Raw genomic sequence first — 15,068 nt, forward strand, 5'->3', positions numbered from 1 at the left:
TGTAACAACCCTGGGTCAAGAGGGGCCATGGTTCCTAATCATATCCTCTCCTATTCCTCCCACAGCACCAAGAAGACAGCCAGTAAGGGCACCTGACTCTGCCCCTTCTGGTCTCCCACCTATAAATCATGAAGCCAGCGGAAGGAGGCATCACTCAGTGAACAGAGCACAACACAGGATGGAGCTTCTGCGTGGCTGACCTGCTGTAAAGCAACAAAGAGATGTGACGCCCAGTTCTGGTTACCTGTTATTTGCATTTGTTTCACTTACTCTGCACCATTGGGCGCTTGCTTGTGTTTTTGTTATTTTTGTTCAGAAGTAAATGGGGATGAGCGGTTAGCACCCTGACATTTATTGTTTGGGACTTGTGATTAGTGTGTTAGGGAGATGGATGGATGCCTTAGTATCCAATATATTTCCTCTTCCATTTTCCCTCTTTAACAGTACATTTGCTTCTGTAGTCCATATTTTGAATATGTGCTTTTTTTATTTTCCTGTTTCCTTGTGTCTTCATTCCAAACAACCATCTCCTTTCATATTGTTCCATATACAGTACCTTTGTTTTGGTGTGTACTTGTATATTTTGAAAGACTATTTCAAAGGATAACTTTGCCCATTTCGGTTTTGTCTTTGTTGTTTCAAACAATATTGAATGTACAATTACCCCCTATTTTGGCCAGAGACAGTTTGTTCAAATAACAAAAAAATAACCAGTTAAGTGTTCAAAATACAATTCTTAAAGATAAAAAACACAATAAGATCATTTTTGTCACCTCATTTGTCTATTAAGATAAACATAAGTAAGCATTTCATATAAAATTAACTAGAACTAAACAGTACAATAGAAAAATTGCGGAGAGTGTTCCCAATTCTGAGTCTCAAAATTGCTCAACATGATTGTGTTCCTTTAACCACTTACTGTAAAACAAAAAAAAAAAAACCCCAAAAAGTGTTTATTGGAATTGTTTCACAATTTATTATTTAAATAATTTAACTTAATGAAAGAAATACATGAAAATATCTCAATATACAAGTTAATTGTAATTTAATTATTACATATGCAAGTAATTCATTTTACGCAAGTAGAAGATGAGTCTTATGAAGACTGGAAACATTAATGACACACTTTTAAAGTAACATTAAATTGAGGTCAAGCAAGAGTTATATAGTTTGAATTACTTCTCACCTTCAACCTTCTGAAGCAGCCATGCAGTGCTGCCACCCATAGGGACCACCCAGCACTGCAGCTCCCAAAGGGAGACCTATTTATCTAAACAAGTGAAGTTACGTAGTCTTCTCATTGTGAGTATCATCAAACCATGCTTTGTAGAGATCATCCAAAGTTATATTTGCCTGGAGCACTTGCTTAAGGTTGCACCATTAGGCAGTGGTACCATAATGGCTGAACGAGCCACCTTGTGATTTGCTGTCCAGAACAGCCTCTACTAGGCCTCACTGAATATCATGGAAGTAAGAAGGCACACTAAATCATACAAGGAGGTGATGTTAGTTGATGCTCAGCCAACCTCATCTTTTCTGAGAATGACCATCAGCATTTCATTCTGTGCATGCCGCCTCCTGCCTAACTTATTGTTGCTTTGCTACACTCTGACTAGGCAGATCATTTTTGGTGTTTCACCTTCATCATATTTCTCTGAGTTATTTACTTGCTCTATTTTTGAACCTCTACATCTCACTCAGATATTCCTTGCAAAATGCTGCTGTCTTTGAGATGAGCAATTTTGAGGACGTATGCAAAGGCATCACTCAACCCAGCTCTGTTTTTTATTTAACTCTCACGATGCCTGTGCATTACCAGACAGGCAGTTATGGTATCATCCACAGACTTCTTTAGAGCTAGACAATATGTCAGGGACATTGTTTGGAAGTTTCTGAAAACTTTTTTTGTTCCATATTAGAGAAATGTAGATTAGGTGTACTAAAGTCAGAACTGTTACCACTGATTGTGCTGACAATGTAGTTGAGAACAATGCTCTGAGCCTTGGAGGTGTCTATTTTCTTTTCACTGGACATCTGCAGACCAATTTGGTTGACGCTATGTAAGATAAAACTGGACTCCAGCGTCAAACTGGGGGAGCCATTCTTAGTCATGCTATCTTCTAAGTACTGTTTATATAATTCTAGTACCTTCTTCTCAAGGTAACTGTTAAGAACAGAATTTGAAAGGGGCTCCTGAAGTAAGCCGATGCTACAATCAGAACTTAAGAGGTTGTGTTGTTCAGTTTCCTCCAGGATAATATCTTCCTCATCTTTCTTTTTCTCGCTGAGGTGGGGTAATTCTAAAATTAATTCCTCTAGATCTCTCGAATGAAGCAGTGGTCCATGGCCTGTCTCACATTCTGCTAGTCCGGAGCTTTCAGAGCTAATGTTACCAATATGGTCTCCACCAATCTGAAGGTCAGGGTAATTTTTGTAAATACTAGTGCCAGATAAAGAGCGGTAAAGCTCTAGTCCGTCATCATCGCTGTCTTGAGCACAAAGTGGAATAGGCACGGCAACGGATGGTACGTTTTGATGAGAAGAATCACATATCTTTAGAGGAAGTTGGTCATAAGCCTGTTCAGATGATGGGTCTTCTATTCTCTGTGCTAAAAGAAAGCAAAGGAAAGACATGTGTAAAAATGATTGACTGTATGTAAGGTTTTAAGAAAACATATCTTTGTGTTATCCTTAACAAATTATGATAGCCAAACAGCCAATACTTCAGGGGGTTGCAGAGTATCTGACTCAAAAAAGCCTGAAAGATCTTGAGGGAAAAACGTTTTAGAGTCCTGAAAACTATCTGAACATTTTAATTTCAGGACTCTGCAAGCCTTACTACGATTAATGAGAGAAAGCTGAGAAAAGGCAGGCCAAAGACAAAATAATGTCTGAAACATTCATGTGCACTACCTGGCCTTTCCACTGCGACTGTAAATGTGGGTCTAGGTGAAGTTCGCTGGTCTTATGCCCTATTCGGACAGGATTAGTCTTTACACCTGGAGGTGATGTAAAGTCGGAGCTTGCAGTGGCCTGGTACAAACTGGTACTCTGCACTGGTATTTCCCCGTTCCCAGTAGTTAATGTGTGTGTCAGTTCAGGTCACATTATTTCCTATTTCTAAGGACAATACATATATCTGTCCACAACTCCAGTCCTAATCCCACCTGCCTTTCTATATAAATTGTGCCTTCGGACCTCCATGAGGATATAACATGCTGCACCTCCCCACTCCGTGTTATTCAGCCCCTACAATATGGTATACCGGCAGTTCTTTTTTTCCACTTTATGCACTGCCTGAAGTGATCATCACCAGAGAACCTCTGAAATTTAGTCCCTTTCAGTCACTCAGATGTCAGAATTCTACTGGCATGTCCATTCACATAGGACTAGTTTTACCTGGGGTTATTTTTATGGATTTTTTTATAGAAATAAAAATCTTCATACTTTTTACAGAAATGTGAACACAAAGTGAAAAGTTATTGACATTAGTGGTTTGGAAAGGACTAAAATTACAGAGTTCCGGCAGTAATATTTACTTTACCCCATCTCCTGGTGTAAAACTAATCCCATCTTCTGGCTTCTGACTCCCTGAGGTTTTTTTTTCTGCAAGTAAGAACTTGCAGTCCAGTTCATAGCACTATAACTAACATATTAGACATATATTGGATTGTCTTTTAACCAAACCTTACATTGTGATTGAGTTTGATCAAATTATTTCAAGAAGGAAGAAACAACAACAGAGTAAGTCTAGCAAAGTGCTGCTAGATTTATTTGAGCACCACAGGGTATGAGGAGATAGTTTCAGCTCAGCTGAGAAGAGATTAAGAGCTGCAAAATGCCTATCACTTTCGAACAGAAATAATCGTGTACAGAGGAGATCAGTTAAATAATTCACACCAAAGTGAAAAGAGAATTTCATCTCAAAGAGAATGTTAGATATGTAGAGAACTCACTCAGACATGGGCAACCAGCAATGAGGTCTGGGTTATCACTGTTATGTTCTTCAATGGGGGTGTTCCACAACAGATAACCACAAATTATTTATCAATGTATCACTTAGATCTCAGATTTTAATTAAATTGCTGTACTAATGTGAGTTATTGGAGCATGAAAATTAAAATTCAAAAAATTGTATCTAATTATTATTAGTATTGAATTACACTATATTTTTAATATTATAATGTATTAAAACCAAATGCCTCATATAATAAACACTTAAAATTTTTAAGCAATGTGGACTAAAGATGCCACTGGAACTCCTCCAGTATTAGTTTCATAGTAGATCTTTAGATATTAAAGATATATTATTTTGTTATGGAGAGCTAGGGATTTTTCATGGTTCTCCCCTCCTTATTAAGAATTATTTAGTTTAGTTTCTTATTCATTTTTTTTTTTTTTTGATATGCAGACCGAAAATGCCTACCTGCCAAAACACAAGGGGAAGAAGATGTTTTACATGCAATTGGGAACATAAAATTCACTTTAAGGAAAAATCCAAAAAACTCCTCAGAAGCTGAAAAACATTGTTTAATGTTGTCCTCACTTAATTAAATATGCTGAACATTTGCTAATATTTTGGATGCTTCAATATCATTGCTTACTTTGCTGTCTAGATGGGTAGGAGAGTTTGGCATCCAGGCATTTTATATCTGACTGAGTTGTAACTTACTGTAATTCAATCTTTAAAAATCAACAAAAACTTTAAGAAAGAAATAAAACTCACAATGATGTGGCGTTATTTCCAATTCCTATACATGAAGTAAGCAGTTTTAGAATGGAATTGTGAGACATTTGTGGAACCCACCATGAGATTATAGCAATCAAGACATAAAGTGGAAGGCAGTGCTAAGGATCATTAGAAGATTAGAAAACGTTTGATGAGAAGAGGCCATTCAGCCCAACAGACCTCACCAATCCAATCCACTTGATTTCTCCAAAAAAACATCAAGGTGAGTTTTGACATTCCCTAAAGTTCTCCTGTCTACCATACCATTTAATAATTTATTCCATGTGTCTATGGCTCTCTGTTATTATCAAGTTTGACCTGATGTGCTTTTCTGCTCGAATATGAAGCATCTCTGAGTGAAGAAGACACAACTACAGGAAGACATGAAACACAAAGCATGTGTGCGCGAGCAGGAAATTTCATTTGCTCATACAAAGTCACAGAAAACTGAATTATAGAGAAGATATTAGCTAGAGGGGCTTTATAATCGTGGTACTAACATTATACCAACACAGTCACCAATGTCAGCAGATGTCAATTTTTCATGATACTTCATCCAAATTATTAGCAGTATTTCATCATCTTAGGCCTAGTCCACATGTATCTGGGTGTTTTCTAAAACGTAGCTTTTTGTATTTGCTCTGGCCTTTCGTCCACACACAAACTGTTTTAGGTCCCTGAAAATGGACCTTTTGAAAAACTTTGTCCAGGATGAAGATGTTTAGAAACTCCATCTTCCCTGTTTATGTGTAGAGTAACTTCAGAGTGTGTGCCAGTATCTTCTTTGCTTGAGGTAAATGGTGGGTGTAGCTAAAGTAGTGCTGGTAAAAACCTTGTTAACAGGATTTTTTACATGTTTACATTTAAACGTACAATTACTTTATCACTATATGGAGCAGCAGAGACGGCAGAATGCACTTCGGAGGGCACTGCTACATCAAACACTTCAACAACACAGACCCAGGTTTTGGACAAGACCTGGTCAGACCTCTAGATGGTGGGACAACTTAAGAATGAAGTGATTGTTGCTGAAGAGTGGTGAGAGAATTTTTGTTTGTCAAGGACATCATTGTTGTCTTTGAGTAAGTTGCTTTGCGCACACATTAAAGGAAAGACAACTATAATGAGATGGCATGCTTGTGTTGTCAAAAAAGTTGCCTGCACACTGCACTATTTAGCAGACAAGGGGAGATTTAGCAGTCAAGACGGCAAAGGGGTTTGGGTTGTCAAGACAGGTGGTTTCTAGAATAACAAGGCAAGTGTGTGAAGGAATTACAGTCCACTTGGGCCCTGTGTATATACAATTACCTGTCACTGAGTCCAAACTTGTAGCAGAGTTTCACCGAGCCCATGGCATCCCTCAGTGCATCAGTGCTGTAGATACGTTTTTTGCGTTTTCATGTGGATGGAGATTTTTTAAAAAACAGTGCGTGTGTGGACTGAATTTTTTTTTAAGAATGAAGGAGGAAAACTCCTATTTTAAAAAATATACCCGTATATGTGTGGACTAGGCCTTAGATTTAAAAAGCTTGATATTCATTGTGGAAGGTATTGGAAAATCTGACTGGCTTTGTTATAATGTAAAAAAGAACATCTGTTTATCTGTACATTTTCAGAATTCACTTATTTCACATGGACCAGGTCTGAAAACAGTTGTTCTTTTGTTTTTCTGTCCACACCAACATATTCACTGAAAAGCTAAAAACATGAAAATCCGTTCCTGTTGGCTACGCACGATTTGTCAGCCAAGAGCGATGTTTATTTACAGAACAAACGTGAAGTAAATTGAAATGATGAAAGCCCAAGAAAAGCAAAGAGCACCTGAAAAAACTGCAAAGCCTTAACAGACGTTGTAAAACTTCATTTAATGTTACAAACATGGATGAGGTAGTCAAAGCCAAGGAAAATATTGACTAGGATTCCTGCCAAACTAAATACGGCAAAATGTTTAAGCATTTCAAGGCCCACTACAGGTCAGATGATTCAGAGAAGTTAGAAATGTCTATTCCTACAGTAATCATGAGATTGCAAGGGCATCATGACAACAACTCTGCCTGATCACATAACATTCAGAGTTTTAAAAAGGTACATTTTCCCATCCACACAGCTATATGAGACCTGTAACCAGTAGGGGGCATTACTGAGCCCCCAAACCCTGAGACACAAATAAACGATAAAGTCCTGTATTCAAACACAAGATTTTTTTTTTATTTTACAGCATCTCCTACTGACCTCCAAATCCTCTTCCACGGCAGTACAATACAATAAAATGGTTTCTTTCCTCTTTCCACACCTCCCTCATTGTCTCATTCACACACCTCCAAACTCTGACTACTGGTGCAAGCAAAACTGACTTCTCTTAGGCTGGACCCAGGAGTACGTCTGACACCACACCCTTGCACACTGGTAGTTCATACAGGCCAAGCGGAAGCCCCTCACAGAATGTATGCTGTTCTCCAGCACCTTCCCCTGGTGGCACCCAAGGACCCTGACTGGCCTGTCTCATGAGACTACAACTCCTAGTCTGTTCTGTGGGTTTCCATATTGGTGTGCATCATGTGCAAGACATAAGTCCCGGAAGCAGCCACCTTCTGTCCTTCCAAGCAGGCCGTCCTAGCAAGGAACTGGCACCTATCCTGGTCAGGACCCTGGACCATTCTTGTCTTTCCATTACAGCCTCCCGCTCTTGCAAGGAACTCACTTCTATCCTGGTTGCGACTCCAGACCATCCTTGTCCTCCTATTATGGCCTCCCATTCTGGCAAGGAACCTTCTTCTATCCTGATAAGGATGACTGTCTATCCAGCCTAGCCCTCATAGACTCAGCATTTTCAAATTAATAAACTTAGAAAGTGCTTTTGAAAAGCTTTGGTGATCAAAAACACTATTTCAGATCAATTAGTAGAACACAATGAATAAAAGAAACATGTTGCATACCCATATGGATAGCCACAGGGCATGCTGGGAGTTGTAGTCCCACAAGACAGCCCTGTTGGGTTCTCTGGGTGCTACCAGGGAGAGGTGGAGGAGAACATGTATCCATCTTAGTGTGTACTAAGCCTAAAGACAACCCTTGATGTGGTGTGAATTTAGAGTCTCCTAACAAATATGTTTTCAGGATGCTGAAAGACCACCCACAGAATTCTCTCACCCTCACAATTAAAACATCTCTAAGCTGAGATTCAAACTCAGATTCCTGGAGTTGTGCTGCAGCTTTACTAAGTTGTTCACCATTTTTCTGCTAATAAACTAGACAGAAATGACTACATGGAATGTCGACAGTAAAACCGCTTGGCTGTGTTCAAAGTCAGGACTGAGCATTGCACTTGTGAGCCACTAATCTGGTACAAATGCATAGTTTTTTTGAGACAATGCTTTAAAAAAATATATCAAATGCTTAAAATGTGATAAGGTGAAACTCATACCAACCTAGATAGATAGATAGATAGATAGATAGATAGATAGATAGATAGATAGATAGATAGATAGATAGATAGATAGATAGATAGATAGAACTTAAACACCGTTGCAATCACATGCATAGCACCTTTAACTGCAGATCATGCGTCTTTACAGATGTGAAGATTTGTTTTCCTTTGCATGATATTTTTCAAGTATAAATCAGAAGCCAGCGCACCAGAGATATGAAATGTGTGCAGAAGTGGACTCACAACTGGACAGCCTTATCTAAAGGGAAGGTTTATGAAGATGTAGGCTGCTGGATGCACCAGACATACACTCTGTTTGCTCATAAATACACACAATTAAGATTTATAAATGTTTTGCAAAAGTGAGCTGTCAAGAAAAGGTCAAATTGAATTGTATTATGCCTGAATGGAAAGTCCTGTTATTACAATTCAATAACTTCTGGCATCATCACAATGTGATCAAAAGTCATTTGAAATCATTTTTTTAAGAGAGCAAATAGTAGTAATAAAGATAACTCAGGGTGCAACTGTTTTTGTCTGACCTTCTGTTTAAACAATTCTTGAATATCTGAGGCGCTGAAGCGTCTTGTACAGGAAGTCACATTAATGTAACCCACATCCTTCATCATCTCCCCGCTCGATTATTTGTTCAAAGCTGGCACTTTACCTTGCACAGGCTCTGCAAATTTCTTGGGAAATTTCAGGTGGCTTAGTTTAGCTTTCCAGGATTCTCGTTTGGGTTTGGTGCTCTTCCCGGCTTTCTTGAGAGATGTGGTGTCACCTTCCTTATAACCAATCATACTAATGAAGCCCTCGGCTAACATAACTAAAGGAAAGAGAAGAGAAGATTAAGAAACCAAGATTAGAACTCAGAGCGACACATCCAGCTGTTGGAGAACTTGTGATAAATGACGGGTGCATGACTATTCTGTTATAAGTTCGACACACACACATCCACATGGTCATATTGTAGGCGGCACACAATGGAAAGATGTGACACGCTAAGGAAGTGTGTCACGCTCAAGTGTCATTTCCTGTATAAAGAAAATTGAAATCAGTAAAACAACACCTTCTCCCATGACACATTTTCAGAAATATTGTCTCTAAAATTAGAAAAAGAGTGACTTGCTATTTTGAAATGTTCAGTACAATTTATTTATAGGAAGGAGGCAGGGCCGCTTCTTGGCATAAATAATCCAAGTGATCACTTGGGGACCTGTGGCCAGTCGGAGCTCCCTGACTCACAGAGAAAAGTAGGGGTGAAAGCTCCATTGTACGTATACTGCTTAGGATGCCGAAAGTCTAGAAATGGCCTGTCTTCACCAGTCCTCTTATAAAAATATATAAGGTAGCATTCTCAAAAATATTAATCCAGTTTAGGGTCCCAGGGGGTCAGAGCATTTCCCAAGAACACTGAACCAAAGCTGAGAAGGAAGCACCAGTCCATCTCAGGGCCTCCTTACGTGCACATCCACTGTGCCAATTTAGAATCACCAGTTGTGCACAACTGTGGGGATTTGGGCAGAAGTTTGGTGTATTTTGGAGAAAAAAACAGACACAGACATTATGACCAAATGAAAATTCCACACAGACATTGACCAAGAATGAGATTCAAACTCATGGTACAGAATCAATATAGTAGTGCTATGGCACAATAAGCTGCCTATATCCATTACAACTAAACAAGCATAAAGTTATCTCAAATACAGTAAAACTGCACATTTTCAAATTAAATTAACTTTTTTGCATTTTTGGTAGTCATTAGGCAACTAAAGATAAATAATTTTTGATCTCTTCTTGAACTCATCCCACATATTCCATAACAGGTTGCAACAATTCTGGACAGAATGCAATCTGATCACAAGTCACTTTGAATCACTAATGCCTTCTGGCAGTAATCGGGGGAAATTCTCCATCCAGAGCACCAGCATGGCAGCCACCACACCCAGGTCTGATCAGAATAACCCTATATCACTCATTTTTCTGTTCTAATGAAGCAGTTTATTTGAACAGCATAATTTTGGTTTACATACATCCCTTCCTCTATTTTCTGGACCAACATTTTCCATAACAATGTTGAAGGCAGCACCACGAGTAAGTCCTGAGCAGAATGGCAGCCCATTCTAGAGCACAGAGTTCACATACACAGGGAGCAACTAAGCATCCCTAAATAACACTCCTCCCTTTGATAAACAAGACGAAGGTGGAGTAAAATCTTACGTGGACACAAAGAAATGTGCAAACTCGACAGGAGCATTCGCTGGGCTCAGATCTAAATCCAGATCCTCTGAGATGTGAAGCTGACACTTTAACCACTGCCCTATGGTGCTTCCCTCAAGTAAAATATAAGAAATAAAAAAAGGAAAAGAATTCCACTAGCACTTCACGCCGAGTGTTACTTCATCATTGATGTCATTTAATTAGAACATCTTCAATCAAGGAAATAAAAGTAGGCCCCTGCAGTTATGAGGCAGCAGCGCCATTCACTGTGCCACCCCTGGCATATCACGTCTGACATCCCACATCACCCACAAATCAGCCTCTTTAACCTGACTGTTCCCTCTTCCAAATTTGTCTGCTGAGAAGGATCATTCAAACCTTTAATTTTCTTTAAAGGGAAGGTCCCACTACTGGGTCTGCAAATTTTTCACAACAGGAAGACCTTAACCCTCTGAAATCAATGCAGCCAGAAAGTCCAATTGTTGTATCTAGTTTGACTTTTCCTCAATGTGGGCCCGAAATTTCCTTCCCTGAAATCAAAGTTGAGAGACTTGCCAAATATCTTCCTTTCCCAAACCCACTTAATCTGAAAGATATGGAGGGCTTAGAGCCCATTTCTGACAGAGTTACAGTAGATGAACATAAGGAATCAGGAAGTGTGGAAAGACCACCAGTCCACCACAGAGCTTAGAATTTCAGAATATACTGAGGTGGGAAGGCAGAAGCTTTCAGGTAACTCGCTGATCGTACAAGTTGTATGTTGATTAACACGTGCAAGTGGGGATTTCACTGTACTCTGTGCATGTGACAATATTGACCTTGTGAGCCAATATATGACTGGTTTAAAAATTATTGTAACAAAAGAAGACATAACAGACGTGAAGATAGTGAAAATAAACTATTTCATTGAATATGCTATTTGAACAGAGTGAGTTTTTGCCTTTTTTTTGCCTGCCTACACATCTTATTTAAAGTTTTATTCCAATTTCCAGTAGGCACTTCTGAAATAATGCCAATAAGAATTCTCTCGGCGTGTCTTGAATTGTCTCCCTGTGTTCGTGTGAATGCTCCCATTTCCTCTCTTATCCCTGTTGGTGGTGATATAAAAGTGGACATGTGCACAGCAGAACGGCACCATCGCTTCAGTGATGGACTCCTAACTGGATGAACTGAAAGCGAATGGAGAACTGAAATCGTAATCCTGTCACATGAGGAGTCAGTATTCTTCACAGGTTTGTGTTTTTATTTTTGTTAGTGAGATGATTGTCTCCCTCGGTTCTTTCCATTTTCTTCTCATCAACATATACAAAAAGTACCATAAATAACCAAAACAACCAAAACTAAAATTACATTGCATAGTTACAAACACTCCATTTGTGCATCTCTTAGAGGCAAGTAGCTTACTTTACATGGTAAATATCTGTGCAGTATTAATGAACCACAATTTAGGAAACACGAATCATGAGTTTCATGTAAAGATGCAGTGTAAAAAAAAAAAAAAAACAAATCCTACAAGTATTAAATTAAACATTAACATAATGAAAGGTCACTTTCACCTTCAGATGCAAAATCTAACTGAACAAAATAAGAACTGACAATTATTTGAAATAACACCTTTTAAAATCTTTGCTGTAAGGCTGTCATTCCAACTCAAAAAATGTGCAACCTAAACTTTAAATGGCCACTGAGTCCCTTAAATGGATACTGTTGGTGACACCTTGAACTTGGACTTAGTGACCGATTCCTGAAGTCATTTCTGGTGACTGTTAATATCAGAGTAATCCATTTAGGGAGGTGGAATTTTAAAATGTGTACCAACATGGAGTAACCAAACCACTTACCGAGTATTTGCAGTTCAAGACTTGATCCAGATGTGAAGGTCCCTTGTGTCCAGAAGTCACAACACAAACATCCAGGCCTTCATAAAGAGTTCAAATCCGTTTTGCTGAAGAGCACTTGAGATTAAATGTGACCAAAGTAAATGTGTGACTTCTTCCTGTTATTAGAGATTCCTAAACAAAAAGAATCTCTTTGCAGGGCTGTCACCGGAGGATCTGTGTACTCAACTTCTGCAAATCTGTTGCTTACTCATGACATTCAGACATCATAGTTTTGAGAAATGGGAACTTCATTATTCATATTTCTTCTAAGTACAAGACATTATGTAGCCAATGGTGTCCAGCCTCTGCCACCTAGGCAGTGAAAAGTTTTATTTTGTTAAATGACATCAATCAATCAATCAATCAACATTTATTTATATAGCACATATTCATACAAAAAATGTAGCTCAAAGTGCTTTACAAAATGAAGAATAGAAAAATAGAAGACACAATAAAAAATAAAAATAAGTCAACATTAATTAACATAGAATAAGTAAGGTCCAATGGCCAGGGTGGACAGAAAAAACAAAAAAAAAACTCCAAGAGCTGGAGAAAAAAAATAAAATCTGCAGGGATTCCAGACCAAGAGACCACCCAGTCCCCTCTGGGCAATCTACCTAACATAAATCAAACAGTCCTCTTTGTATTTAGGGTTTTCATGGAAGGACCTGATGATGATGGTCACGTAGACTTCTGGCTTTCAGTCCATCAATGTTGGTGCATCATGATGCTTTGAGTAGGTGGTGGTGGCGCAGGCTGCCACCACAAAGAAACCGGAAAAAGAAACAGAAGAGAGAGTTGGGGTCAGTACGGATTTTGGAGCCACTATGAAAAGTTATTATGATGAATTGAACATACAGAGTATCAGTATTAAGTTAAAGTGAAGTTATGAGAAGGCCATGTTAAAGTAATGTGTTTTCAGCAGTGTTTTAAAGTGCTCTACTGTATCAGCCTGGTGAATTCCTATTGGCAGGCTATTCCAGATTTTAGGTGCATAACAGCAGAAGGCTGCCTCACCACTTCTTTTAAGTTTAGCTTTTGGAATTCTAAGGAGACACTCATTTGAAGATCTAAGGTTACGATTTGGAATATAAGGTGTCAGACATTCCGATATATAAGATGGAGCGCGATTATTTAAGGCTTTATAAACCATAAGCAGTATTTTAAAGTCAATCCTGAATGACACAGGTAACCAGTGTAGTGACATCAATACTGGAGAAATGTGTTCAGATTTTCTTTTCCTAGTTAGGATTCTAGCAGCTGCATTCTGCACTCGTTGCAAGTGATTTATGTCTTTTTTGGGTAGTCCTGAGAGGAGTGCGTTGCAGTAATCTAGTCGACTGAAAACAGAAGCGTGAATTAATTTCTCAGTATCTTTCAATGATATAAGAGATCTAACTTTTGCTTTGTTTCTTAAGTGAAAAAATGTTGTCCTAGTGATCTGATTAATATGCGATTTAAAATTCAGGTTACAGTCAACAAATACCCCTAAGCTTTTTACCTCCGTCTTGACTTTTAATCCTAGTGCATCAAGTTTATTTCTGATAACCTCATTGAATCCATTATTGCCAATTACTAAAATTTCAGTTTTCTCTTTAATTAGTTTGAGAAAATTACTATTCATCCATTCAGAAATACCAGTAAGACATTGTGTTAGTGAATCGAGAGAGTCTGTGTCATCGGGTGCTATAGATAAGTACAGCTGTGTGTCATCAGCATAGCTGTGGTAGCTCACGTTGTAACCTGAGATAATCTGACCTAACGGAAGCATGTAGATTGAGAAGAGCAGCGGACCCAGGATAGAGCCTTGTGGAACACCATATAGAATATCATGTGTCTTTAAGATGTAATTACCACAACTCACAAAGAATTTTCTACCTGCCAGGTAGGATTCAAACCAATTTGAGACTGTGCCAGAGAGGCCCATCCATTGACTAAGGCGATTTCTAAGAATATAGTGATCAATGGTGTCAAATGCAGCACTCAGATCTAGGAGAATGAGAACAGATAAATGGCCTCTGTCTGCATTTACCCGCAAGTCATTTACTACTTTAACGAGTGCAGTTTCTGTGCTGTGATTTGTTCTGAAACCTGACTGGAATTTATCAAGAATAGCATGTTTATTGAGATGATTATTTAATTGCAAAATGACTGCCTTCTCTAGAATTTTACTTAAGGAGGGCAGGTTGGAGATGGGTCTAAAATTTTCAAAGGCAGAGGGGTCAAGATTATTTTTCTTGAGCAGGGGTTTAACTACAGCAGTCTTAAAACAGTCTGGGATAATCCCTAATGTAATGCACACTGTCAATTTCTGGTACAATCCTCATTATTTGGATTTGCTAGAATAAAGACAGACAGTGAAGCACGATCATAGTATAGAGAGGCAGGTCATCCAGCATAGTATAAACATTTTTTCATATTTCAATCTATCAGTCATGGTCTTACATAGCATTTTTCAAAATAAGTTTTGAGATCAGAAGGGGCAGCTCTCTTGCTTGCTTTTAAAACTTCATGGGCTTTGCTGTTTCCCCACATATCTAGTTGCCTCGTCTGTGGCATGTCCTGGTGGGCATAATTTTTAGTGGCTCTCTTGGTCCTCTCAAAAAAGTTTACATGAACAGGCAGAGTAATGCACATTCACTTTATAAAGTACTCTTGTCTAGTGCCAAATAGGACCCTCTTTTACCGCATGAATTCTTCAAAATTTTCCATAATAATAAATAATTACATTTATATTTTACAGAGGGAATCTACTTCCAGCACCACCAATGTGTAGCATTTCCAACTGCATGATGTGATGGCGGCCATTATC

At 38.6% G+C, this 15,068-nt stretch overlaps 1 protein-coding gene across 1 annotated transcript; it reads right to left on the reverse strand.

The window, feature by feature from the left end:
• Positions 1 to 1,050: 1,050 nt before the first annotated feature.
• Positions 1,051 to 12,399, reverse strand: si:dkey-237j10.2 (uncharacterized protein LOC568721 homolog). The gene is made up of 3 exons (XM_039765957.1): positions 12,218 to 12,399; positions 8,824 to 8,982; positions 1,051 to 2,609 (listed from the first exon to the last, which is right to left on the reverse strand). The coding sequence occupies exons 2-3, from the start codon at positions 8,978 to 8,980 to the stop codon at positions 1,870 to 1,872; spliced, it is 897 nt and encodes a 298-aa protein (XP_039621891.1). The 5' UTR covers positions 8,981 to 8,982; positions 12,218 to 12,399; the 3' UTR covers positions 1,051 to 1,869.
• Between the last annotated feature and the right edge of the window lie 2,669 nt (positions 12,400 to 15,068).

This window comes from Polypterus senegalus, chromosome 10, assembly GCF_016835505.1.
Source record: "Polypterus senegalus isolate Bchr_013 chromosome 10, ASM1683550v1, whole genome shotgun sequence".
NCBI classification, from domain to species: Eukaryota; Metazoa; Chordata; class Cladistia; order Polypteriformes; family Polypteridae; genus Polypterus; species Polypterus senegalus.

Excerpts from the sequence above, each read along its gene's own strand:
- si:dkey-237j10.2 (XM_039765957.1), bottom strand. The coding sequence starts at position 8,980 with ATGTTAGCCGAGGGCTTCATTAGTATGATTGGTTATAAGGAAGGTGAC. Across the intron at positions 2,610-8,823 it reads ATTTGCAGAGCCTGTGCAAG|CACAGAGAATAGAAGACCCA; the intron begins GTAAAGTGCCAG and ends GCTTTCTTTTAG.